General features: G+C 51.7%; 1 protein-coding gene across 1 annotated transcript; it reads left to right on the forward strand.

Annotated features, from left to right (window-relative positions):
* Nucleotides 1-744: 744 nt before the first annotated feature.
* Nucleotides 745-25,813, forward strand: NPC1L1 (NPC1 like intracellular cholesterol transporter 1). Its single transcript, XM_035119174.2, has 19 exons — nucleotides 745-932; nucleotides 4,143-5,686; nucleotides 7,174-7,274; nucleotides 8,045-8,217; nucleotides 10,682-10,810; nucleotides 11,139-11,321; nucleotides 11,829-11,943; nucleotides 13,094-13,221; nucleotides 13,438-13,584; nucleotides 14,115-14,204; nucleotides 15,525-15,715; nucleotides 16,760-16,887; nucleotides 17,127-17,256; nucleotides 18,127-18,182; nucleotides 18,367-18,517; nucleotides 18,701-18,932; nucleotides 22,357-22,470; nucleotides 23,166-23,328; nucleotides 24,734-25,813. The coding sequence occupies exons 1-19, from the start codon at nucleotides 879-881 to the stop codon at nucleotides 24,928-24,930; spliced, it is 4,026 nt and encodes a 1,341-aa protein (XP_034975065.2). The 5' UTR covers nucleotides 745-878; the 3' UTR covers nucleotides 24,931-25,813.
* The last annotated feature ends 1,675 nt before the right edge of the window (nucleotides 25,814-27,488 follow it).

Genomic DNA, 27,488 nt, shown 5'->3' on the forward strand with positions numbered 1-27,488 from the left:
AAGGAAGTCCTAGACCTGCACAGTTGAAGTGTGTATTATTTATACCCTGCCCATCTGGCTGGGTTTCCCCAGCCACTCTGAGTGGCTTCCAACAGAATATTAAAATACAATAATTATTAAACATTAAAAGCTTCCCTAAGCAGGGCTGCCTTCAAATGTCTTCTAAAAGTCTGGTAGTTGTTTTTCTCTTTGACATCTGGTGGGAGGGTGTTCCACAGGGTGGGCGCCACTACCGAGAAGGCCCTCTGCCTGGTTCCCTGTAACTTGGCTTCTCACAGCGAGGGAACCGCCAGAAGGCCCTTGGCACTGGACCTCAGTGTCCGGGCAGAACTATGAGGGTGGAGATGCTCCTTCAGGTATACTGGGCCAAGGAGGCAATGATGGCCACCGACTTGGATGGCTTTAAAAGAGGGTTGGACAAATTCATGGAGGAGCAGAGGGCCATCCATGGCTGCTGGCCATGATGGCTCTGCTCTGCTTCCACAGTTGGAGGCAGCCATACCTCTGGATCTCAATTTCTGGAAGCTACAGGATGGGATGGCTCTGGTGCGCCAATCTGGCAACTGTGAGGACATGATGCTGGACTAGATGGACCATGGGCCTGATCCAGCAGGCTTTCCTTATGTTCTTATGACTGAAGTGCATACAACTGGTAGGTCTCCCCGAAGCAGGTCAGAAGAACTTCAGCTCCACTTTCAGGTTAATGATAGCAGAGGTTTTACAGCCTTGGCGCAGCCTGATTGGCTCCACAGATGTCAGACCAGGGCTGCTAATAACTGGGCGTCTGGTGGACTCGGGACAGGCACCTTGGCACAGCAAGTCCTGGGCACTCCCTCCTTTGTGAATCTTCTGTCTGGGACTGAGGAAAAGCTGCCAGGATGCTGAGCGCCATCCTGCTTGCCTTGGTGCTTTCCAGGGCCGGGTTGGGCCTGGTGAGTGAGGTCAGGGGCCTGGTGGGGGGATGATGGAGGGAAGGGCAAGAGGGCTATAGGAGCCAACAGGCTTCGAAAGGCCTTGGGCAACTGAGCTGTTTCTTAGGGGAGCAGGATGAGATGGAACTAAATGGGCAGCCCAAGTCCATCTCTGTCTGGTTTCAGCTGCCCACAGAAAATGGGTCCTATATCTCTGGACTGCCAGGGAACAACAGACAGGCCTTGTTCAACTTTGCTTTCCTAAGAAGTTCACACTGGTTTACGAAGGTATAAATCATACAACTGTAGAGTTGAGAAGGACCCCAAGGGTCATCTAGTCCAAATCCTTGCAGGGCAGGAATTGCAGCTAAAGTATCCCTGGCAGATGGCTGTTCAACATCTGCTTTAAAATTTCCACTGGTGTCTGTCACCTTCAAAGGGAGTCTATTCCGCTGTCAAACGGCTCTTACTGCCAGAAAGTTCTTCCTAGGGTTTAGCTGGAATCTCTTTTCGTCACTAGAATCCACTGGTTTGGGTCCTGCTGTCCAGAGCGGTGGAAAACCAGCTTCCACCATCAGTAACAAAATAGCATAGCAAGTACATGGGAGACAATACTGCAAGCAATATTGACAGCCTTGTGGAAGAGGTGCCTCGCCTCTCCATCTTGCTCCACATCTCCTCGAGGAGTCCCAGTTCTTGCAAATTCCAAATCAGTCTGATGCGATCCACCCCTCCTGGACAGATCAGAATTTAGTTGTACTTTCACAGTTCCAATGCAGTTCTTGGCTCAAAAACAAGGCCTCCAAATATATTTTAATGTGTGCGTTTTGAGAGGAAACTGGGATTTTAGTGCAGATTCTCACACCCAAGGAGAAACCTAGTGGAACAGAGAGGCCTGGTGAGACAATTATCTACAGTTGCAAACTCAATAGGAAGAATAGGGCAGAGGGCTTTCTGGAGGAGGTCTTGCAGTATGTCAAAGAGGACACAGAGCAGCATCGCTCCAAATGATCATTGTGTGCGGTAATGCTGGGCCCCAAGAGTAACTTTGTACTGGGGACATGTTATCCCCTTGGCGAAAATGCCCAGGGAGATATTCAGATGGAGAACGAAATCAAGGAAACATCCAAATGAGGAAATGCTGTAGTAATAGGCAGGGCCGGCGCGTCAATTCAGGCGACCTAGGCAGCTGCCTAGGGCGCCAGAATGGAGAGGGTGCTGGCCAGCGCCCCCCCCCCAGTGCTGAGTGGCTTCAGAGGTGCAAGCCTGAGGGCACCTCGCAGCTGTAGAGCCGCTTCAGGCCGCTATCCCAATGTGCACGCGTGTCTCCGGAGAGCGGCCTGAAGCCGCTCTACAGGCTACAGCTGACAGGCACAGTGAGGTGGCCCCAGGGTTGCACTCCCGCGCGAAGCTCCGGAGGGGAGCGGGAGCCTGGGACCACCTCCCTGTGCCTCTCAGCTGTTTTTTAATTTTATTTTTATTTTTTCTACTTTCCCCTCTATTTTTTCCCTATTTTTTTATTTTTATTTTTTCTATTTTCTATTTTTATTTTTTCTATTTTCTATTTTTACTTTTTTATTTGGGGGGGGGCAGAAGGTGATCTCGCCTAGGGCGCAAAAAACCCTAGCACTGGCCCTGGTAATAGGCAACTTCAGTTATGCTTGCCTAGGCTGTGGGTACACACCACACTTAGAGATAACATTTCTAGATGCCCTCAATATCTGTGCGCTAGGAACAGTAGCACAGAGCGGGGTGCCTGGGACTTAAGTGGCACCAGAACTTGGTGCAAGTGATCTTGAACCAGCTGGGAATAGCGACCATAGAGCTATCTGATTCAGTGTATGTGCAAATAGACAATTGCAAAGAAAATCCAACAGTCACATTTGAAACTTCCGAAAACCGAGAGGACTGGGAGAAAAAGGAAGTTGCAAGGGTCAAAGTCAAGAGGGTCAATTCTCTCCAAATATTTGGGGTTTGTTTAAAACTACAGTATTAGCTAGAATGTATACACTGCAGATCAAACGAGGTAAGCTGTTAGAGAGGCAAGAAGATTCCCAATAGAAAATGGAAGTCTTGTTCAAATGAGACCAAAAAGGAACACGAAAATGCAGAGAAAAGTAAGCAGACAGAAAGGAAAGCAAAAAAGAAGAAGAAAAGTATTTGAGGAGCAAATTGCTAAAAACAGAAAGACCACGAGCAATGAAAGGTCTCTGGTAAGTTGCTAGCAGACAGACAGTTAGGGAGGCAGTGGAGTGTCTTTGGGTGGTGAGGGGGTGACTCAGAGAAGCAAGAATGAATTCTCCGCTTCTGTCTTCACAATAGAAGAGACCTTGACTTTCACAGGAAGGAAGTTTGAGGAACTGAAGACTCAGAAACTCCAGCGGGTGCAGAATGCCACGGCGAGACTCCTTACTGTGATCCTTGCTGTGGGATCACATTCATCCATTGCTTTACCAGCTGCACTGGCTCCCGGTGGAGTACATGGTCAGGCTTAAGGGGGTGTTTTTGACCTTTAAAGCCCTATGCGGCCTAGGACCCTTGTACCTACGGGACCGCCTTTCCTGGTATGCCCCGCGGAGGACCTTAAAGGTCCATAAATAACAACACTCTGGAAGTCCCGAGCCCCAAGGAGGTTAGATTGGCCTCAACCAGGGGCAGGGCCTTTTCAGCTCTGGCCCCGGCCTGGTGGGACACTCTGTCACAAGAGACTAGGGCCCTGTGGAATTTGACATCTTTCCACAGGGCCTGCAAGACAAAGCCTTTGGGCTGGACTCAATCTAACCTCCAACCCCTCTCATTTATTTTTTTGATGGAACCCCTTATATGGGATTTGTATATAAATTTTCCCTCGGCTCTTTTTGCTGGGCCATGTAGGACCAGCGTGGATAGTTGGCCCCAGTGAATATTTGACGTTTTCTCCCCTTATGGCTTTGTTCTATAGGCTACCACTAAAACGAGGCTGCATTTTAAACTGTATTCTAACTTACATTTTAATCAACTGTTTTGTTGTTGTTGTTGTTTTGTTGTTTTTAATGTTTTTACTGTATTTATATTCGGTTTAGCTGCCCTGAGCCTGGTCTTGGCTGGGGAGGGTGGGGTATACATAAAAAATTATTATGATTAAATTTATTATAGTGGTGACAAAAAAGTCTAGACCTAATTGACAAAATAAATACTAAGAAATGACCAGTTCTGTGTGGCATCTCTCCCTCCCCCTTCTATGGGACCAAGGCGGCTGCCCTCACACCAATCCATAAGGCAAAATACTGCTCCTTCTACGGAAACTGCGGCAAGAACCCTGAAATCGGTTCCAGTCTTCTCCCGTCAAATGTCCCTTGCATCTCCAACACGCCGGCCCGGAAGCTCAATGGCTCCCACCTCAACCTCCTCCAGGCCATCTGCCCGATGCTGTTCACGGGGGCCGATGATACTTTTGCCTGCTGCTCCGAGGCCCAGCTGCAAGACCTCGGGAGCAGCCTGGCCATGTCCCAGGTGATTTTGTCTCGCTGCCCGGCCTGTTCGGAGAACTTTGCCAACATCTACTGCCAAAACACCTGCAGCCCAGACCAGAGCCTCTTCATCAACATCACCCGCTCTTTCAACCGCACCGTCCAGGGGGAGGAGAAACAAGGGGTCTTGGAGTACCAGTGCTACTACAGCCAGCGCTTCGCTCAGGAGTCCTTCGACTCTTGCAAAGGGGTGAGGATGCCGGCCACGGGCGGCTACGCCATCGGCACCATGTGTGGCAAATACGGGGCCACCTTGTGCAACAGCCAGCGGTGGCTGGATTTCCAGGGGGACACAAGCAATGGGCTGGCCCCTTTGGCCATCTCCTTCCAGCTGGTGCCCGAAGGCTCTGCCCCAATTCAGGATGGCATCGTGCCCCTCAACGGAACGACCTGGAAGTGCAGCGAGGCAGTGGGCAATGGGACCAAGGAGAGGTGTTCCTGCCAGGACTGTTCCCAGGCATGCCCTGCAGCCCTGGACCCTCACCCTGCCCAGAAGCCCTTCCAAGTGGGGGAAATGGGTGGGGTCCTGTTCCTGTGCACCTTTCTCTTCCTCCTCCTCATGGTACTGTTTGTGGCCTTCCTGCTCCAGCAAGGGTGCTCCTGCTCATGTCGGAAACAGAAGGAGGAAGGCCCCAAGAAAGCCATGCCCGGGCCAACCTGTTCTCAGAAAGCGAGCCAGGCCACCCATGACTTCCTGGCCAGGATATTCAGCCGCTGGGGCACACTGGTGGCCTCCTACCCTGTCACGGTGATCACCATCTCGGTGGTGGTGGTGATAGGGCTCTCCAGCGGGCTGGTCTTTCTCCAGCTGACCACAGACCCTGTGGAGCTGTGGTCCAAACCCGACAGCCAGGCCCGGAAGGAGAAGACCTTCTACGACGAGAACTTTGGGCCCTTCTTCAGGACTAACCAGGTCATCCTGACCGCCAAGGACCGTCCCAGCTACACCTACGACTCCCTCGTCCTGGGCAATAAGAACTTCAGCGGAATCCTCTCCATGGAGGTTCTGCTGGACCTGTTGGACCTGCAGCAGAGGCTGCAAGGCATCGAGGTCTGGTCTGCGGAGCATGGCAGGAACGTCTCTCTGAAGGACATCTGTTACGCGCCCCTGAACCCTCAGAATGCTACCCTCTCCGACTGCTGCGTCAACAGCCTGTTGCAGTATTTTCAGAACAACGTGACCCGCCTGAATATGACGGCCAACCAGACGATGAGGGGCAAGAATGGCACTGTGGACTGGCGGGACCACTTCCTCTATTGCGTCAAGTAAGCCCTGGCCCCCAGGGGACCCTCTTTTTTTACATTTTAGTGGGACAGCGGCCTTTGTTTTGATCAGGCTGAGCTGGAGCAGGGTGTGTGGGTCTGGCTGAGTCCTATGTCTGGAGTCAGGAACAAATGACCTCCTGTGCCATCTTGGCACAGCCCTCAAGGCGGGAGGTGAGGCTGGGCTGTCCCGGGAGCCTGGCTTTTGTTGGCAGCGCCCAAGGGCAGCCTTCAGAGTGGAGGGTTGGCAACCTCCTGCTGGCTCCGAGTCTCTGCTCATGCTCCGCTGCAGTCCAACAACAGCAGAGTTCTTCCTCCCACAAGTGTCGTTGTCCCTTTGCCTGTGGCTCAGGCTTAGAGCCCCTGATCGGCAAGCAGAAGGTCCTCTGTTCATCCCCAGCATCATTTCTAGGTAGGGTTGAGAAAGGCCTGGGAACCTGGAGAGCCGCTGCAAACTGAGGTTGATTGAGGGAGGGGGGGAGAGAAACGTTTTGGCTCTGTGGCCCCCCACCCCTCCACGGCAACGTGGGCAGGTGGTGAGACCAATCAGGTCACAGCATGAAAATAGGGATGTCTTATTCCATAATAATAAGGATGATATTATTTATACCACACCCATCTGACTGGGTAGCCCCAGCCACTCTGGGCAGCTTCCAACATATATAAAAACATAAGTAATCATTAAAAAACAAGCTGCTTTCAGATGTCTTCTAAAGGTTGTACAGTGGAACCTCGGTTTTCGAATGTAATCCGTTCCAGAAGACCGTTCGACTTCCGAAACGTTCGGAAACCGAGGAACAATGGGCGGTCGGCAAAACCCATTGAGGAAAAACAAAAACACGCAGCAGAAGCCTTTCGACTTCTGTGGTGTGTCCGAAAACGGAAGCAATTACTTCCGGGTTTTCGGCGTTCGGCTACCGAAATGTTTGGCTTCTGAGACGCTCTAAAACCGAGGTTCCACTGTATAGTTACTTATCTCCTTGGCTCGGGGGTGGCATAACTCCATACCCTCCAGCATTTCTCCGATGGAAATAGGGACAGCCTAAGGAAAAGCGGGACATTCCGGGATCAAATGAAGAACTGGGATGATGGATTCTGTAAATCCGGGACTGCCCCTGGGAAACAGGGTCTGGCGCAAAGCACCTTGCAAGCCCCATGCCTTCGCCCCAGCCAATGACCCTTCTTTTTTCAGGCACTGGCAGCTCAAGCAAGTTCCTGGTGTGTGCAGCTGACTCAGCAGGATTTGGCCCTCCCGTCCTTCAGCAGTTTAGGGCTCCTAGTTGTGCCCTGCCCGCTGCTTCTCTTCCCGCCCCACCTGCAATTTTAGGTGTGGGGCAAGCAACTGCCTTTTGGGGGCCACAGTTGAACTCCTGGTGGGGCAATTTTGGCTTGTGGGCTAGGAGGTTCTCCACGCCGGAAGCAGACAGCGCTTCCTAGAGGGTCCTTAATGCCGGTCTCTCACTGGGTGTTCAATTCCTTTGCCTTCGCAGCTCACCTCTCTCTTTCCAAGACATCACCGAGCTGGAGCTGAGCTGCATGGCAGACTACGGAGCACCTGTCTTCCCTTTCCTGGCCGTGGGGGGGTATCCAGGTAGGAGGCATGCCCACCCCCACCCCCCGGAAGGAAAGATCGGGTCTTTTGTGTCATGCACAGATTGGGCTGCCCAGGCAGCAAGAGGCTGCGGTATAAGTGGTATTAAGACTTTTTTAAGGTCACGGGGCGGGGGGTTTGCACATGCACATGTGCTATTTTGGTGCTGTGGCAACCACTACAGCTTATGTTATTTTATTTTAAAAAAATGCTTTTTATTAACTTTTTGTTACAACACAGAAACACACACACACACACTAAGATATAAGGGCAATTAAGAAGCAAACTAAAAAGAAAACACAAAACAAATGACAAACATATGACCATAAATCAGTACGCTCTTGCACACGGACCCATGTTACCCATAAATAGCTTATTCCATTTTTTTCTGTTTTTTTTCCTTTCCCCTTCCTTTCTTTTTTTAGAAATGAGTGATGGGGGGGGGGAACACAAATGAAAATAAAAGAAATTACATTTCTGCACATTTTTATACAGATGTGCGTAATCTTTATCCATCACCTAATATATTCTGTATAAACTCGTTCCAAGTATCATTATACTCATGCAGAGAGGGAATTCCTGAGGGCCTCAAGATGCCCCACCTAGTCTGGTCCAGCAGTGGGGCCTGGCGAAACCACCACACCTGTGGCTTGAGGGAGATGGGGGGGCTGTGTGTGAGGGAACAAGGGCTCCGGGGGGGGGCTTGCTGCCTTGCGGATGTGCCACCCCCAACCTGCCTCTCAGTGACCTCCTTCTTCTCCGCCTGACAGAGGAGGAGTACTCGGAAGGCCAGGCCCTCATCCTGACCTTCTCCCTGAACAACTTCCCTCTCAGTGACCCCCGATTTGACTTCGCCATGTTGTGGGAGAAGCAGTTCCTGAAGATCGTGGAGGAATTCCAGCGGGAACATGAAGACAGCTACACGGTCGCCTACATGGCAGAGGTGGGTGCTGCTGCTGCCCCGCCAGGGTCCCCACCGAGGACCCTCGTGCCTCCCATTTGCCATTAGGGGTTGGGGCTAATGGCAGGGGTCACTTCATGCCACTGCGGTCAGCGGTGCCCTACATCTGCCGGCCAGAACCAGCCCATTCCACTGACCGGTGGACCCCAGGTTTGAAATGAAGGTCCAGGTGCCTGGCCAGCCCCAAAGTGCCCTGCTAGACTGGTTGGAGAGGGTTATACTCCATCCCCGCTCCCCTCCTGTGCTGTGTCTACTTTATTCTTCAATAATAATAATAATAATAATAATAATAATAATAATAATATTCCTTCAGTAGCACCTTAAAGACCAACTAAGTTTTATATTTTGGTATGAGCTTTCGTGTGCATGCACACTTCTTCAGATACACACGAAAGCTCATACCAAAATATAAACTTAGTTGGTCTTTAAGGTGCTACTGAAGGAATTTTTTTATTTTGCTTCGACTCAGACCAACACGGCTACCTACCTGTAATAATGATAATGATAATGATAATGATTTAATATTTATACCCTGCCCATCTGGCTGAGTTTCCCCAGCCACTCTGGGCGGCTCCCAATCGAGTGTTAAAAACAATACAGCATTAAATATTAAAAACTTCCCTAAACAGGGCTGCCTTCAGATGTCTTTTAAAAATAGGATAGTTGTTTATTTCCTTGACATCTGGTGGGAGGGCGTTCCACAGGGTGGGCACCACTACCGAGAAGACCCTCTGCCTGATTCCCTGTAACCTCACTTCTCGCAATGAGGGAACCGCCAGAAGGCCCTCGGCGCTCGATCTCACGATAGGGGTGGAGACGCTCCTTCAGGTATACTGGGCCGAGGCTGTTTAGGGCTTTAAAGGTCAGCACCAACACTTTGAATTGTGCTTAGAAACGTACTGGGAGCCAATGCAGATCTCTCAGGACCAATGTTATATGGTCCCGGTGGCCACTCCGAGACACCAGTCTAGCTGCCGCATTCTGGTTTAATTGCAGTTTCTGGGTCACCTTCAAAGGCAGCCCCACGTAAGAGCGCATTGCAGTAGTCCAGGCGAGAGATAACTAGAGCATGCACCACTCTGGCGAGACAGTCCGCAGGCAGGTAGGGTCTCAGCCTGTGTACCAGATGGAGCTGGTAGACAGCTGCCCTGGACACAAAATTAACCTGTGCCTCCATGGACAGCTGTGAGTCCAAAATGACTCCCAGGCTGCGCACCTGGTCCTTCAGGGGCACAGTTACCCCATTCAGGACCAGGGAGTCTCCGCCCCGCCCCCTGTCCCCCCAAAACAGTACTTCTGTCTTGTCCGGATTCAACCTCAATCTGTTAGCTGCCATCCATCCTCCAACCGCCTCCAGGCACTCACACATTCACCACCTTCACTGGTTCTGGTTTAAAAGAGAGGTAGAGCTTTTTTGCTGTCCAAATCAGTCAGGTTGGTGGCGGAGGAGAGGAGAAAAATGTGCCTGGAGAGCCTGGTGTTCATCATTTTTACACTTTGGGATTTTTCAAGTACTATGTCCCTCCCACCCCCGTGTGCCTGGAGAGCTTGAGCTGAGTGGGCATAGAATCAGGGGCACCGTCCCCTGAAGTAGCAGCAGCTGCTTCATCTCTTGGCTGGTGCAAGGAATGTGGAGGGCCGGCCTAAGTTATGCGCTTTGAGCATCTTATGTGCCTGAGAAGCCAATGCTGAGCTGGCCTTGCCCATTGGTTGCTGCTTTTCCATGCTCAAGGTGAAGTATTCGAAACTCCCATTGTTTTGCGACAGGGAATTTCATTAGCGCAAGCAGTTTCTGAGCTCTGGGTGCAGTGCTGCGGCTGAGATTTCAGATAAAAACTGCAGAGTGGAGGGAAAGGAGGACCTTTTCTGACTCCCCACTTCCAGCTGCTCTCTGAATACTGGATAAGAGACCCTCTTAAGACGATTACGGGGGCAGTGGGGGCAGGCAGGGGAAGGACTAGACCTTGTGAAAAATGAACGTAATATTTTAGCTGCATGCAGTTCATTCATTTTCAGTTTTGTATTCTTGTTATTTAAAAAAGTGTGCCTAGACATTCTGTGGTGGCTCTCATAACCTAGGTTTAAGGTGCCGTTCAGCTCCTAGCTTTCCTGCCTCAGTTTCTAACACTGTTAAGGTGGGATCACATCAACGTACAAAATAAATATATAGCAACATTTCAAGAAAATGCACTAACAGTTATGGAACAGAGCACGACTGAACCAAATAGTCACACGTAATATCATTAGGGCAAACATCTCATACTAATAAACACTGAAACAATGCCAAGCAATAAAATGCAAACATCCAAATAGCAGCAAAAGCAATACCTGCCCTCCACCCGCCAGGAAGGCAGGTGGAAAGTCTTACCCTTGATGGCTCCAGCAGACTCTCCCCTATAGACTCTTAAGGCCCTCTTATTCTCTCCCCCCCCCCATATACCTGCAGCGTTCACTGGAGGACGAGATCAGCCGCACCACCTGGGAGGACCTCCCCATCTTTGCTGTCAGCTACCTGGTGATCTTTGTGTACATTGCATTGGCCTTGGGCGAGTACTCCAGCTGGAAGCGCATCCTGGTATGAAGGGGCTTCCCCAAGGCAAGACGGGTGGAGGTGGCCACACCCGAGAGAAGGAGGAGGAGGAGCGGGGGGGGCAGAGGAGTTCCAGCCCCTCCTGCAGCATCAAAGCTTCCAGTATTTAAGGAGCTGTTGCTTTCCGAGTGCTTCCGGAGTTTGGTGCCACCACGGAGAGAGCCCTGCTCTTCTTCTGGACCGGAAGAGGTTTCATGCCTCTCTGGGTGTAGAAGCAGGTGCAAGGATGTAATACAAAGACTGGGCTTGCCTCTGTGTGTCCTCGCTGCTGAGGAGCATCCTCTCGTCACCATGCCTTCCATCATCTTTTCAGGTGGACTCCAAGGTGACGCTGGGCTTTGGAGGAATCCTGGTGGTCCTGGGGGCTGTGCTGTCGTCCCTGGGCTTCTACTCCTACATAGGGCTGCCCTCCTCCCTCATCATCATCGAGGTCGTCCCCTTCCTGGTGCTGGCGGTCGGTGCTGACAACATCTTCATCTTCGTGCTGGAGTACCAGGTGCGGGAAATGCCCGGAGGGCAGGAAGTGCCCTTGGCTACCAAGGCTTGGCATGTCCAGAACAAAGATGTTTTTGCTGCTTGAACGGGAGAAGAAACAGAGGCAGGAGAGGATCAAGCAGTGGCAGCCATGGCCCTGCTCTTGTTAGGCAGAAGCCCCCGGCAACGGGGGCAGGAGGTGACAAGCAGCATGCTGCTTGGGGGCCCAGGTCTACCACCCCTCCCAGCTGTCCCCGGCCTGCCGCCCAAGGCAACTACGTCACCCAGCCTCATGGGTAGGCTGGCCTTGTCCAGAACAGAGCAGCTCTCCTACTTCAGGACTGCTGGGCTTTGGGAAGGAGAATGGGGTCTGAGAGAGCCCGGATTGGAGGGGCACCTTTGCACACAGCTGAAGCTAGACCACCTCTGTTTGGGAACCCCAGAAGACACCTTGACTTCTCCGCCTTGCTGCTCTGTGGGTGAGGACCCCCCTTTCTCAGACCCCCCCTTCCTCTGCCTCCCACTACAGCGGTGTGAGCCACGGCCTGGGGAGACGACGGAGCAGCACATCGGGCGGGTTTTGGGTGACGTGGCCCCCAGCATGCTCCTTTGCAGCCTCTCCGAAGTCATCTGCTTCTTCCTGGGTGAGCAAAGCCACTCCTTCTCCGAGGTTGGAGTTGGGTACAAAACCTTGGTGGCCAAATGCCGCCAGGTTTGGGCAGAGAAGGGTGGCAGGACTCTCGGGGCTCATCTCGACTTCTGCCCATCCTGCCACTTCTCCCCGGAAAAAGCCCATCTTTACCTCTGAATCTCAGAGCAAACGTCAACCAGGTTTTCTGTGGACGGATGTTTGCACCGATTCAGTGCTAAAGAGCAGGTTTTCCTGGGGAAATGGTGGGGCTGATAGAAAACGGTCTAGAATGTGGAAGTGTGACGATCCCTCCGTCAGGCTTTGGGAAATGCCTGACTAATCTGATTTTGCAAAGCTTCAAGCCTGGGAGTCTCTAGAATGCAGAGCTGCTTTGGGGCCCTTTGACTGGCGGCTGCTGTCTAGCTGCACGGACAGAGACCACAACTCAGGTTGTGATGGAGACACGGTTCAGGCAGAGAGGGGCTGCCAAATGGGCCAGAGGCCTCCTTGCAGGGATACCCTCATTCCGGCCTTGTGACAAGGCCTGCCTGCCTGGGGGTGAGCGAGTGCTAGAGCAGGCAAAGCTGCAAGGGGATAGGGGCCCTGAAAAGCCAGGAGAGCCCGGATGTGGGCTTAGCTCTGAGAGCTGAAAAGAAGAATACAAGGGAATGGCAGTAGCTCAAAGCTAAAAGCTGACCCCGACTCGCCCTGTGGCCAGAAAGCCAGGGAGATCCACCCCGTGCCTTTTTTTCCATGGACATCCAATGGAGCTGAATGTTGGAAGATTCAGGACAGGTAAAAGCTAGGACTTTCACGCAGCGTCTAGCCAAACAGTGGGTCTCCCTCTCAAAGGTGATGGCTCCCAATCTGGCTGGCTGTAAAAGAGGATTAGATGAATTCATGGAGGAGGAAAGGGCTGTTGTTGGCAACTGGCCAGGATGGCTTGGTTCTGCTTCCACAGTCAGAGGCAGCAATAATGCTTCTGATTCCCCGTTACTGGAAGTCACAGTTGGGGAGAGGGCTCTTGTGCTTGGATCCTGCTTGTGGGTTTCCTAATAGGGCAGCTCATTGGCCACTGTGAGGACGGGATGGACCACTGCCTTTGGCCTGATCCAGCAGCCAGGATCTGCTGCTGGACCTTACGCCTCCCCTGCTGCTTCTAGGTGGCCTGTCGGAGATGCCGGCTGTCCGAACCTTTGCCTTGAACGCTGCCCTGGCCGTCCTCTTTGACTTCTTGCTCCAGGTGTCCATGTTTGTGGCTTTGCTGTCTCTGGATGCCCGCAGGCAGAAGGTGGGTGGGGCCTTTCTTTTAAAGTGTATTTTTGAGGTTGGAGGGTTCCCTTCCTGACTGGGGTTGGAGGCTCCCCACTGCCCCAGACTGATGCTGGACTCCCAGGCAGGTCCTGAATTGCCTGCTGTGGCAGAGGGTCCCCAACACCTCTACTCCTCCTCCTCCCCAGCCCCGCACTCCGACAGGGTCCTCAGCTGGCACCCCTTTTACCCACAGGCCTCTCGCTTTGACCTGTGTTGCTGCGCCCGACTGGAGGAAAAGAGCCCAGAGGAGAAGAAGAAGAAGCCAAGAAGCCTCCTTCGCACCTTCATAGAACGCTTCTATGCTCCCTTCCTGCTCAACAGCTTCGTCCGGTTCGTGGTGGTGAGTGCTGCTGGCTAGGTGACGGAGGGTGGTTTTTTCCTGTGTGTCTGTGAATCCAAGGCATAGAGCAGGCAAGGTGGCAAGAGAGGGGCAGGAGAGAACACAGGGTGTGGGGAGAAAGATCCTTCTCTCTGAGCCTTCTTAACCAACTCCCCCTCGGTGGCTGTTAGTCATGGAAGCCATATCTACCTCCTCCAGGATTAGAGGCGGGGAGACAGTCACAGGAGAGAGGGTGTGGCCTGCAGGTCCACGGGGGCCACCACCAAGCAGGCCCTGGTCAGGATGGGACACCACCTGGGGAATCCACAGGCCCACCCACATGCCCTGAGGGCCATGATGGGTGGAGAGAATGGGGAGGTGGGAATCCATCTGACACATAAAATAATGGCCTTCAGGTGAGACTTGTGTGCTTCCTGGGAGCTTCCTTGGTCCCTGGTTGCGGGCAAGGGAGGACTGGGATGCTGAACTGGACGCTTTGGCCTGATCCTGCTGCTTCACCTGCAGAAACCCTCTTGCATTCTTACCTTCAGATGCTGCTCTTCATTTTCATGTTCTGCGCTGGGATCTTCCTGATGTTGCATGTCGAAGTGGGGCTGAATCAGGAGCTGGCCGTGCCCACGGTGAGAGCTGGCTGGCCTGCTGGTCTTCTGGGGCAGCGATGATGATGGTCCCCCAGGGGGTTTCTCCACAAGGAACTTCCTTCAGGGAACTCGAGGACTTGGCTGAGTCTGGGTGCTCTGCAAAAGGCTTGCTGTCCCCAGCACCTTCAAGAAGGGAGCTGCTTACTTCTAATTGGCTTCCTCCAGTAGCTTTGTTAATTAAATTATTTGCAGTTTTTATAGCTCGCTCTTTGTCAAATGTTTTCAGCCCCAGAGCAGGGGACAGAGTAATAAAAAGAAACAGAAAAACATCAATACAAAAAAAAATTACGGTACAAAATAATATACACAACAGTTCTGTCGGTCGGCAAGCAAGCAAAATGACAGCAACATTATAAATAGTATTTCCTGTTTAATGAAGTATGGGTCAGCAGGGCTGCAAGTTAGTGATGTGCTGGTAGATTTGCTGATCTCTTTTCTACATACCAGCCTTCCCAGGTAGCATCCAGGGTCTTCCGGGGTCTTTGAGGCCCCCCCCCCCATTTTATTTTTAAGCTGTCCTCATGGCTGACCTGTTCACTTCCTTCAGACGCCTCATTTCCGCTGTCTTCCCATGGCTGCTTCGGTTGAAGTGGCGAGATTTATCCCTCTCCCCCTTTTCAAGATCTCCAGTGACTGAGCCTATGGGGACAGTTTTTTAAATGTCCACCTCCGGTCCTCCATTCTCTGTTTAATTTCCAGTAGCAAAGGGCCAAGAGCCTTCATTGAGGGATGAAAGGGGCGGGGAGGGTGATGTTAAGGGCTGGCCCTGGGCACAGGGAGGGCAGAGCTGCTCGGAGTCTGCTGGGGCTCCTCTCTCGGGCTGCTCCTTCAAGGCAAAGGTAGCGGACAGAGGGAAGGAGATGGACCCACCCTGTCTCCAGTGGACAGCCGGAGAAACCAAATAATGTTGGAAGATTCGGGGTAGATGAAAGAAAGTTTTTCTTCATGCAGTACATAGTTAAACTGTGGAACTCCTTCCCACAAGAGGTCGTGATGGCCTCCAACCCAATTGGGTGTAAAAGAGGATGAGACAAATTCATGGAGGGGAGGCCTATCAATTGTTCCTAGCCACAATGTCTATGTGCTCTGCCTCCATGGTCCAAGGCAGTGAAGGCTTCTGAAGACCAGTTGCTGGAAGCCACTGGAAGGGAGAGCTGCTCTTGTGCTCAGGTCCTGCTTGCAGGTCCCGGTCCCCCCCCCCCCGGCATCTGTTTGGCCACTGTGAGAACAGGATGCTGGATGGGCCATTGGCCTGATCCAGCAGGTTCTTCTTATGTCCTTACGCTCTGCTCTCCCCAGGATTCCTACATGCTGCAGTACTTCCAGTACCTGAACGCGTACTTCATGGTGGGGGCCCCAACTTACTTCGTCACTACGCCGGGCTACAACTTCTCCACGGTGGCAGGGATGAACGGCGTCTGCTCCAGCTCAGGCTGCGATGACAACTCCTTGACGCAGAAGATCCAGTCTGCCGTGCAGTTCCCGAACGTGTAAGTCCCTTGGAGGAGCCGTTCTGCTCCTGTAAAAAGGGTGTGGGTGAGTGTACAAGAGCGCCCCCCCCCCCAGTTTTGCCCTCAAATATGCCAGAATATTATTGCATGCTCTTTCCTCCACATACCTGCCAGGAAACATAAGAAAAAAAATAGAGAGAGGGAGGGTTCCTGGAGGGTTCGTCTCTGAGGGGCAGAGAAAAAGATGCTTTGACTAGGGAGGGTGTGGTGGTAAACGAGCAATTGCAGAAGCTATTTAGCCCTGACCCTTCCTGGGGGAGATGTAGCTGCAGACCCCCAGGCAGATGCTAGAAAGCAGCCTGGAGTTTGCTTCATGCAGGAATAGAAATAATAATAATAATAATAATAATAATAATAATAATAATAATAATAATAATTTATACTCCGCCCACCTGGCTGGGTTTCCCCAGCCACTCTGGGCGGCTTCCAACAGAACATTAAAATACAATAATCTATTAAACATTAAAAGCTTCCCTAAACAGTGTGGTCTAGCCCTCCAGGCTCTAGAAGAGGCACAGGAGATGCTTAGTGGTCTGTGGGGCTCCAGAGGGCAATAATCTCAAAATCAAGGCAGCCGCCAACCAGCTGAGGACCAGACAGACAACATGCAGCTTCTCCTGATATTTTGAGGTTCAGCATCAGGCCCAGGATCAGGTGCCTGGCAGGATTAGCCCAGCTTCCTGCATCTGATCACCGCCAGATCAGCTCCATCCCTCCTCGTTCCACCTCACCAGTGGTACCTCAGGCTGTGCTTGGCAAGCCAGTCCACAAGCGCCGCTGCTGCTTTTCATTTTGCACCTGCCTCCAAGGGCAGCCCCTGCCCTGCAGACCACGGGCGGTGCTCCTGGAGGGGCCTAAGGCCTGGAAGATGGCCAAGGGAGCCCGTGACCCCCGGGGAGGAGCAAGTGCCCTGTGCCTGCCTCCCGCTCTCTTGCCAAGGTCCCCTTCCAGCCTTGGGCTCTCTCTTCATGGCTGGCCATGGGCCTCAGCCCCCCTTCAGGCCACTGTCTCTCCCCCCCCCAGGTCCTTCCTGGCCATCCCTGCCTCTTCCTGGGTGGACGACTTCATCGACTGGCTGAGCCCCTTTTCCAGCTGCTGCCGCATCCACAGCTTCGGCCCAGACAAGGGCCAGTTCTGCCCCTCCACCGACAGTAAGCAGAGAAACCCGCCAGAGATTCTTCAGCTGCGGTTCTTGCATTGCAGGGGGTGGGGCTGGATGACCCTTGGGGATCCCTTCCAACTCTACAGCTCTATCATTCTATGAAAGTATAGGGGGTGGTGGGACATCCCCGGGGGGGGGGTGTTTCCCTGCCCAAGGTTGCAGCTGCAGGGGACCAGAGATGCCTGCCTGGACCTGGGGCTCTGCCTCTCCTCTGCTTCTCTCCCCCAGCTTCCCTGTCCTGCCTGTTGAAAAAGTGCATGGCTCTGACGGGCGGGACCCTCCGGCCAAGTGTTGAGGAGTTCCACCGGTTCCTGCCCTGGTTCCTCCACGACATGCCCAACCTGAAATGCCCCAAGGGGTGAGTACTGCAAGCACCAGGGTGTGTGTATGTGTGGGTGTCAGGGTCTGGGCGATTGTTCCTGCAGCAAGGAATGATCCCCTCCTCCCCAGAAAGGGTCTCCTTGCCTGGCTGTGCGTTGTAGGGACACCTCTGCCGGAAGGGGTGACCAGCTGCTGCTCCGGGGCTGAGGAGCGGCCGGATTGAACCAGTGGCGCCCATGAGGCCAGGCCAGGCTGGGCAGGGTGCCTATTGCAGTGGGTGGACTTTGCCAGGAGAGCAGTAGGAGGAAATGGCCCACAAGGAGGTTGGTATGGAGCCCATGGATTTTTCCTGGGGGCAACTGGACCTCTGTGGGGAGATGGTTCCAAACCCAGGCCCTGAGGGAGGGACCTCTGAGGCCGTCTTGATGTGTGAGCCATCCATGGGTAGGTGGGGCTGGGGGAGGGCTTTTCCCAAGCCATTTTTTGGGGAACTGCGGGTGGCAGTTGCCTGCTAGCCAGCTGGGCTGCCCTAAGCCTTTCAGTGTGGTGTAGTGGTTCGAGTGCTGGATTTAAGACCTGGGGGAGACCAGGGTTCAAATCCCTCCACTCCACCACGAGGCTCGCTGGGTAACCTTGGACCAGCCACAGTGCCTCTTAGCCTAGCCTACCTTACAGGGTAGCTGTTGTGGTGGTGAGGCTAAAATGACGGGATGGGGGCGAGGAGTATGTATATACCACCTTGAGCTCCTTGGAGGAAAGGAGGGGGGATAATAATTGCAATGAATAAATCAATAAAATAGAATAAAAAGGGCTCTGGGGCCATTTCCAGTTTGCACCTGCTCCATTGGGTCTGACATGGGGAATGTTTCTGTCTGACACTCAACATGCCCCCCATCTCTTTTTCCAGGGGTCTTGGTGCCTATGACACCTCTGTGCGGCTGGGGCCAGATGGGGAAGTCATAGGTGAGTGTTTTCCCCCCTCCCATCCCCCAGAGGAAAAAGAAGCTCCAGGTGCGAGTTCTGCCGCCCTGCCAGGAGGGCACCGACTCTCTTGCTGCGGCAACCAGGGTTGGCGGAGGGATAAGCAGATGGGGAGGTGGGCTTCTGGCTTCGTATACATGCCAGTGCCTGTCTCCTGCCTCCACAGCATCCCGCTTCATGGCATACCACACGCCCCTCAAAAACTCCCAGGAGTACACGGCGGCCCTGAAGGCAGCCCGGGAGCTGGCGGCCAACATCACCGCTGCCATGCGGCAGGTGCCCGGCACGGACCCCAACTTCACGGTCTTCCCATACACGTAAGATGTCGGGAGCAGCTGGGGAGGGACCGGAAAGGGCATCTTGCCCTTTTTTTTGGGGGGGGGACTGTCCCTAGTTTCCCGGCTCTTCACCCCTGGGGTCAGCGAGGCTCCGGGGAGAGCGGCAAAGTGGGTCTCTTTGCCTCGCTGGTGTTCCCACGGCCGTTGTGGTTTTTCCTGCAGGATCACCTACGTGTTTTACGAGCAATTCCTGAGCATCGCCCTTGCGGGAGTCGTCAACCTGGCCGTCTGCTTGCTCCCCACCTTCCTGGTCTGCTGTGTCCTGCTGGGTATGGACCTGCGCTCAGGACTCATCAACCTGTTCACCATCATCATGATACTGGTGGACACCCAGGGAGCCATGACACTGTGGGGCATTTCCTTCAACGCCATCTCCCTCATCAACCTGGTGACGGTAAGCCAGCCCTTGCCTGCGCACCTCAGGCTGAAGGCCTCCCTGTGGGGCACAGCTCTGGCTTTGCAGGGTGGAGGCGGTAGGAGAAGGCACCCCTGAAACTCACAACAGGGGGGGGGTGTTTTCCAAGGGTCATCGTGGAGTTCCTTCCAAGGTGTCTAGCCTCAAAACGGGATTCCACCTTCTGGCTTTGCGAGTCTGCAAATTCTACACAAAATCCTCCCCACCCCATATTTATCCTGAAAGATCTACATTGGCGCCCAGTACGTTTCCGAGCACAATTCAAAGTGTTGGTGCTAACCTTTAAAGCCCTAAATGGCCTCGGTCCTGTATACCTGAAGGAGCGTCTCCACCCCCATCCTTCGCCCCAGACACAGAGATCCAGCTCCGGGGGCCTTCTGGCGGTTCCCTCACTGCAAGAAGTGAGGTTTCAGGGAACCAGGCAGAGGGCCTTCTCGGTAGTGGCACCCGCCCTGTGGAACGCCCTCCCATCAGCTGTCAAGGAAATAAGCAACTATCTGACTTTTAGAAGACATCTGAAGGCAACCCTGTTTAGAGAAGTTTTTAATGTTTGATGTTTTATTGTGTTTTTAATATTCTGTTGGGAACTGCCCAGAGTGGTTGTGGAGGCCCAGCTGGATGTGCTGGGTATAAATCAATAATAATAATAATAATAATAATAATAATAATAATAATAATAATAATGCAATTTGATGTGAGGCACATGGAAGCACACTATTTCCACACATTATCCAGCTTGCACACGTACTTTGTCGAACACATCTGCTAATATTTGCTTTCCATCACAGTATTTTAAAGGAATTCCATCCACACCAACATACCCAAACTGGGAGTTCGGGGTGGATGAGAGATAGTTGGGGCGACAGGTGTATGGGGTGCAGAACAGGAAATGAAGATCATGGGGAGAGATGAGCATCAGCAAAGTGAAGAAAGCAAATGCTCCTTATTGCATTTTCCCAAGAGAGAGTTGAAAATCTGATAGGCAGCATCTATGCTTTGGAACTCCCTGCCTATTGACATTAGGCAGGCACCCTCATTGTATTGTTCCAGATACTTGCTGAAAACTTTAGTTCAGCAAGCCTACCCAGAAATTTAATGTAGTTACCCACATTTGTTTAAAAATATTTTTCTGTTTCCTTTCCACTTTATCTTATATATGTATTTTTTTAATGGTTTTGTTGTATTTAGGTGTTTTATTGATAATTTTATCATGTAAACCACTTAAAGAGTTTTCTCAGTAGTCTATGAATTGTCCAAAATAAAGGGGGATTTTAAAGCACAACTGCCAAGGACCCCTCCCTTTGAGGCCAGCTCTAGAAATATTAAGCAGTAAATAACTTTGGCTTTCTTTCCCCAAAGCTCATAGGACACAAAACTCAACAACACATTTGTGCAGTATCCTTAGAACACTAAGGTAGACATAATACATCATGGCAAGTTGCAAAGATTTTAGTGAGAAAACAAGGGAGCCAGGGGGTTCTTATATGTAAGAATATTTGTTTGGGAATAAAGGAAAGGAATTTTGTCACTTACATTTTACCTGATTGCACAGAACTTGGGGCAATGCAGCACTTTCTGGGGGGAAATGTTCCGAGAGAGCATTGATTTAGATGGTTCTAAGGTGATTGTGATTGGGAGAGAGAAGCATAGCGTAAATTTAAGGGGATCATTTGATGGCAATTGATTGGTTTCGAGACCAATGGTAGGAGAGGCTCCATCACTGCTAAGCCAAACAGAAATTTATTTAGAGGTTGATTCCACCTCTCTATTGATTCTGGACTTTCACCATAAAAAGACTACCCAATTCAAGTCAGTTGACTATTAACTAAGAACATAAGAAAAGCTCTGCTGCTGGATCAGGCCAGAGGGGGCTCTCCTAGTCCAGCATCCTGCTCTCACAGACGCCAGCCAGATGCCCATTATCAGATGATGCCCACAAGCGGGACCTGAGTGCAACAAGTCATTGCGGAGAAGGGATTTACCTGCGAATGGGTGTTCTGAAATATAACTCCAAATAACTGCCTGTTCAGAATTTCCTGAAGGGGGTGCCAAACGCTAGACACCTGAAAGTGAGCACTGTTAGACTGCATCGAAACAGAGGTTTTCGTCCACCATAACAAAAAGTATCAGGGAGCTGGGTTTATTTCCTAGCATTCAAGAGAAACTTTGTGGAGGGGGTTTCTAGGCACTTCACCCTAGCCAGCCTTGGTCCTGAGCTGCAAAGCTGTGTGCCTATTTGGCAGAGACACAGCAGCTTGAAGGTGAAGGGTAACGGTGGGAAGGGTAAAGCTGCTGCTGCTTCTCTTCCCCCTCTCCATTTTCCTGATTACAAGGATTTCCTTTACCAATTCACCTATGAGCATTGTAACCACTGGAAAAAAATGCAGAAGATGCCCAGGGTAGGTTGGACCATACAGTATTTCTCCTTCAGTTGCAACAGAAGCAAGGTGCAATTTCTTTGCCCATTGCTGATCAGGTCAAAATTGCCACACATGGTACAAAAAAACAACTGGGGCTTTTTGGCCCAGAAAATGTGCCAGGTGGGCTTTGCAATAATTTGTTGTTGTTTAGTCGTGTTCAACTCTTCGTGACCCCATGAACCAGAGCACGCCAGGCACTCCTGTCTTGCACTGCCTCCCGCAGTTTGGTCAAACTCATGTTTGTAGCTTCGAGAACACTGTCCAACCATCTCGTCCTCTGTCGTCCCCTTCTCCTAGTGCCCTCAATCTTTCCCAACATCAGGGTCTTTTCCAGGGATTCTTCTCTTCTCATGAGGTGGCCAAAGTACTGGAGCCTCAGCTTCAGGATCTGTCCTTCCATTGAGCACTCAGGGCTGATTTCGTTCAGAATGGATAGGTTTGATCTTCTTGCAGTCCCTGGGACTCTCAAGAGTCTCCTCCAGCACCATAATTCAAAAGCATCAATTCTTCGGCGATCAGCCTTCTTTATGGTTCAGCTCTCACTTCCATACATCACTACTGGGAAAACCATAGCTTTAACTATACGGACCTTTGTAGGCAAGGTGATGTCTCTGCTTTTTAAGATGCTGTCTAGGTTTGTCATTGCTTTTCTCCCAAGAAGCAGGCGTCTTTTAATTTCGTGACTGCTGTCACCATCTGCAGTGATCAAGGAGCCCAAGAAAGTAAAATCTCTCACTGCCTCCATTTCTTCCCCTTCTATTTGCCAGGAGGTGATGGGACCAGTGGCCATGATCTTGGTTTTTTTGATGTTGAGCTTCAGACCATATTTTGCGCTCTCCTCTTTCACCCTCATTAAAAGGTTCTTTAATTCTTCCTCACTTTCTGCCATCAAGGTTGTGTCATCTGCATATCTGATAATAATAAAATAATTTAATAACAAAGCTACTCGTCCTGCTTCACAAGGGCTCTGTTCCTCCCGGCAGGCTGTGGGCATTTCGGTGGAGTTTGTGTCGCACATCACCCGCTCCTTTGCTATCAGCACGGAGCCCACCAAAGTGGAGAGAGCCAGAGAGGCCACAGTCAACATGGGGAGTGCGGTGAGTTGTGGGGAGGGGGCCATATGTGGGATGTCTGTGGCTTCGTTTAAGATGCGGCTTGGGTGCATTGGGGCAGCAAAGAGAGACCAGGCTTTGGTCTTTCAAATGGTGACACACACACACACACACACCCCGCCTCTCACCTTCCATTCTGCTCAATTCATTGCATCAGAATTGCGATGCCCTGCAGTGCCCCCTAGGCTCGGTGCCTAGTGCGGTGTAACTGGTCACGGTGCCCTAAATCTTTGGAACTGGTTCGTAGAATCAGTGAATTGTAGAGTTGGAAGGGACCCCAAGGGTCATCTCCCTGCAATGCAGGTATCACAGCTAAAAAAAATCCGATGCTCCCCCTCTCCAGAATCAGTTGTGCTCTTCTCACTCCACCCTGCCCCCCCCCAATGAACACACTGCTTTGGGTCATCCGGAACCAGCTCCAAGTTGGCACAAGAGCTGCTTAGCCTCTCCCTCCATCCTGCACTTTCCAACTTCCACCCTTGGGAGGTGTTTGTGCCTATCTGGTGGGCAGCCAACTGGGCGCTGGGCTGACTGTGTTGGTGAGGCTGCCAGGGCCATAGCACTCCTTGCCTGCGTGCGGAGGCAGTCCCCGCTGCATGAGCCAGCTCTGCCCCTTCTACTCCATTTGGAGATTTCTGGGTATATAACCAGCCTGTGCTCTCTGCTTGCTCTCCCTCCAGGTGTTTGCCGGTGTGGCCATGACAAACCTCCCGGGCATTGTGGTCCTGGCCTTTGCCAAAGCCCAGCTGATCCAGATCTTCTTCTTCCGCCTCAACCTCATCATCACGCTGCTGGGGGTGCTCCACGGACTCGTCTTCCTGCCTGTGGCCCTCAGTTATTTCGGTGAGCCAGTTTGCCTCCCCAAGCTGGACCCCAACAGAGGGGCAATTGCTGTAATGAAGGGCAAGGAGGACAGGGGCACAGGGAGGTGGAGGCACAGTTCAAGCCACCTGCAACAGGAGGGGGAAGTGGTTGCCCACCATTGCTCGGGGTGGGGTGGGAGAGGATCCTGAAGGACTCTAGGGAAGTGCTCTGCAGAGGTAGTTTGCTTGCTGCAAGGGGTTCCTCTCTCCATGAGACCTCGCTCTGGGTTCTCCTCCTGTCGAGCAGGCCCACCTCTTCCTCTCTTCTCCAGGGTTTTTGGAAAGATGCAGATCCAGCTGAGCATTCATTCACTTTTTTTTTTAATGCCACTTTCTCACACCCACACAAAAAGATGCTCGACGTGGCTTGCAGCAAAGAAAACAATATATTTCAAAACCCAAACCGTGCAAAAAGAATTTCTCAATAGCACAGCAAAACACATGTAAGCTGTTTAAGCCAGTTTAATCTTCAGTGCTGCCTTTACTTGCTTCTTTAGAATACACCCCACTTTCGAAGAGTTGGCAGCACTGCTCTGCACCAAGCCCCCATCACTCAGCATAGTGCCTGTCTGTCTCACGCTGGCATCACAGAGCACACCCACCCACCCACCATGCAGGATAGAGTTAAACTATGGAACTCGCTCCTACAGGAGGAAGCAATGGTCGTCCAACTCGGTGATGGCCTCCAACTCGGATGGCTTTAAAAGACAAGTTCACAGAAGAGAGGGCTATTGATGGTTCCTAGCCATGATGGTTCTGCTCTGCCTCCATGGCTGAATCCCAGTTGCTGGAAACCACAAGAGGGAAGAGGTCTCTTGTGCTCAGATCCTGCTTGGTGGTTTCCCAAAAGAGGCATCTGGGGTGGTCACTGTAAGCACAAGAGGCTGGACTAGACGGGACATTGGCCTGATCCAGCAGACTCTTCTTATACAGTGGTACCTCTACTTACAAATAACTCTACTTATGAATTTTTCTACTTACAAATGGAGCTCCGTCCGCCATCTTGGATGCGGTTTAGATAGGATTTTTTCTACTTACGAATTTTTAGATAGGGTTGCTTCGACTTACGATTTTTCTCTCTCACTGCATTCCTATGGGATTCGACTTACAATTTTTTTCGACTTACAAATGTGTGTTTGGAACGCATTAAATTCGTAAGTAGAGGTACCACTGTATTCTTATGAGCTCCCTCCTTCCCAGCAATCAGACTGCAGCTATGAACAAATCATGGAAGTCAGCGCTTCTCTTCTGTGCATGCTCCTTGACCGAGACAGCAACTGTCCTCCAGAATGACTGCCATGTGGTGGGGGTGCTTCATGTGAAGCTAGGGAGCCTGGTGGTGGTTGACTTTACCTCTTTCTCTCTCTCCCCCCCCCCACTCCCAGGGCCTGATAGCATCCACTTGAGTGTGCAGCAAGAGAAAAAAAGCAGCCTGGTCATCGCCAATAGCCTTGCTCTTGAAAGCAGCAACGGGATCCAGAGCCCAGCCTCTAGTGACTGCAGCAAGGCTTCAAAGGACGGAGCCAAGCAGGAGGGATCTGAAGAAGTGGGTGGCAGTTGCCCAGAAGGAGCTGGCATCTAGGCAGACACAGGACAGAGGCTCTGGGCAAGCAAGGAGGCTGGCCAGTGCAGGGAGCAATCACAGCAGGCCCTGCAAGGGAGTGCCATGTGTGTGCGTGTTTGTGCGCACACCCCAAATAATAATTATTCTCCAGCCCAGATCCCTGTGAGCAAGAGGGCAACAGTGCAGTGTTATCTGTAAGAACCTGGTTCCTAGCTGCAAGAATCTGCCGAATGTGGGCGCTTTGTAAACCAGAGTTCTGGCCTTTTCCCAGCCAACCAAGAAGAGCTGGAGAACCCTGCAAACTGGTCACCTGTGGCCCCCCAGTTTCTGCAGCCACCAGCCTGGTGCAGGATGTGACTCCAGGTGTTTCTTTCCTCCACAAGATGCTCCTCTGAAGAGGGAGGAGAACCAGGACATAGACTGGGACAGATGTGCGATGGGGCCGCCTTGCCAATGCTTCTGCGCTTCTGGTGGTTGGGGCCTGTCTGAGAACCCCATGGGCATTCCCTTGAGTCCCGTGTGCGAAAGACGGGGTGGGAATGGAATAAAGATCAAAAGCAGCACAAACACATTTCTTTGTGTTCCTTGGAAATTCTCTGGTGGTTTGTCTCTTGGTCAGAGCTGCCCCTCCCTCTAACTATGGGGCTTCAGAGGTTGCACAGGGTTGCAGAGCTGTGGCCCTAGGCGGGAGGGGGAATAATAATGGCCCGCCCCAACACCCGTTTTTGACCCCCTCCTATCGAAGCCACTTTTTGGTGCCAACCTACCAAATAGCTTTCACCTTAGCCGGCCTGCCTGGGGCAACAGAGAACAAAGGGTGAGCCTGAGTCACAAACTTCTGTGGACTGGTTGGTTTGTCAGAAGCATCCGGTGCCATCAGAACTTGGCATAACCCCATATAAAACAGGCATGGGCAGGTATGGAGGTGGGAGGAAATAGCTAACGCTCCAAGGGCAGCAAACGGGGCCTTCGCTAAGACGTCACTGTGCCTTATTTCCTCCAGAACACAGGAGGAGACATAGAGACCCCTCTTCCCCTGTTTTACTCTCTCCTCCACACAAAAAAAATCATAATATTTTGCTTTAGTGATCCCCCTCCCTTTCTATATGGTGGATCCAGGGTGTGTGTGAAAGCAATCCTATAGAAAGCAGCCATGGGCTAATCAGGCCTGCAGAACAACACCTGCTTGCCCAACATCGGGTGTTATGGGTGATGCCGGGGTCGTTTTCATTTTCAGTATGGCTGGGCTGGAAGGCAATACTGATCACTGGCTGATTGACAGGGCTTGCAAAGGAACCATTTGATGCAAACATGTCCGGATGTGAAAAACGGGGCACTAGACATCAAGCCCATGAGGAGGGGGCAGAACATATGCTACCACCAGGCCGGCACTCAGCAGCTGCCCCATCTTACATCTGAGGGTGGAGGGCATAAAGATGAATGTTGTTGTTGTTTAGTCATTTAGTCGTGTCCGACTCTTTGTGACCCCATGGACCAGAGCACGCCAGGCACTCCTGTCTTCCACTGCCTCCCGCAGTTTGGTCAAACTCATGTTCGTAGCTTCGAGAACACTGTCCTACCATCTCGTCCTCTGTCGTCCCCTTCTCCTAGTGCCCTCAATCTTTCCCAACATCAGGGTCTTTTCCAAGGATTTTTCTCTTCTCATGAGGTGGCCAAAGTATTGGAGCCTCAGCTTCACGATCTGTCCTTCCAGTGAGCACTCAGGGCTGATTTCCTTAAGAATGGATAGGTTTGATCTTCTTGCAGTCCATGGGACTCTCAAGAGTCTCCTCCAGCACCATAATTCAAAAGCATCAATTCTTCGGCGATCAGCCTTCTTTATGGTCCAGCTCTCACTTCCATACATCACTACTGGGAAAACCATAGCTTTAACTATAAAGATGAATATGAAACTCATAACACTAGAACACATGGACATCCAATGAATGCTGGAAGAAGCAGGACAGGTAAGAAAGGCCTTCATGTTAAACTATGGAACTCACTGCCACAGGAGGGAGTGATGGCCACCAACCTGGATGGCTTCCAAAGAGGGCTGGACAAATTCACGGGGGAGAGGGCCATCCATGGGTACTAGCCGGCATGGCTATGCTCTGCTTCCACAATCGGAGGCAGAAAGAATGCTTCTGAATCCCAGTTGCAGAGAGTGCTCTTGTGCTCGGGTCCTGCTTATGAGATTCTCTCCACAGGCATCAGAGGCTGGACTTTGGCCTGATCCAGAAGGCTCATCTTATGTTCTTTACCCATACAAGAATTCCAATTGAGAAAATTACATGATCCTTCCCCTCCTGTTTTAACAATTGATAGCTCAATCCATAGAACACAGGACTCTTAATCTGAAGGTCATGAGTTCAAGCCCCAGGTTGGGCAAAATATCCACGCATCGCAGGGGGTTGGACTAGATGATCCTCACGGGTCCTTCCAACTATACAATTCTGTGATTCCAAGTTATATATTCTGCTGTTCGATTGGATTTTTTTAAATTACAAAAAAACAAGAAGAGCCCATTTTCTCTCTGGATATACCCATCATTGCCAAACAGCTCTCTGGGCAAAATA

The sequence above is a fragment of the Zootoca vivipara genome, chromosome 6, assembly GCF_963506605.1.
Source record: "Zootoca vivipara chromosome 6, rZooViv1.1, whole genome shotgun sequence".
NCBI classification, from domain to species: domain Eukaryota; kingdom Metazoa; phylum Chordata; class Lepidosauria; order Squamata; family Lacertidae; genus Zootoca; species Zootoca vivipara.

Coding starts and splice junctions, on each gene's coding strand:
- NPC1L1 (XM_035119174.2), top strand. CDS start 879: ATGCTGAGCGCCATCCTGCTTGCCTTGGTGCTTTCCAGGGCCGGGTTG. Junction 933..4,142: donor CCAGGGCCGGGTTGGGCCTG/GTGAGTGAGGTC, acceptor TATGGGACCAAG/GCGGCTGCCCTCACACCAAT. Junction 13,222..13,437: donor TGGATGCCCGCAGGCAGAAG/GTGGGTGGGGCC, acceptor TTTTACCCACAG/GCCTCTCGCTTTGACCTGTG.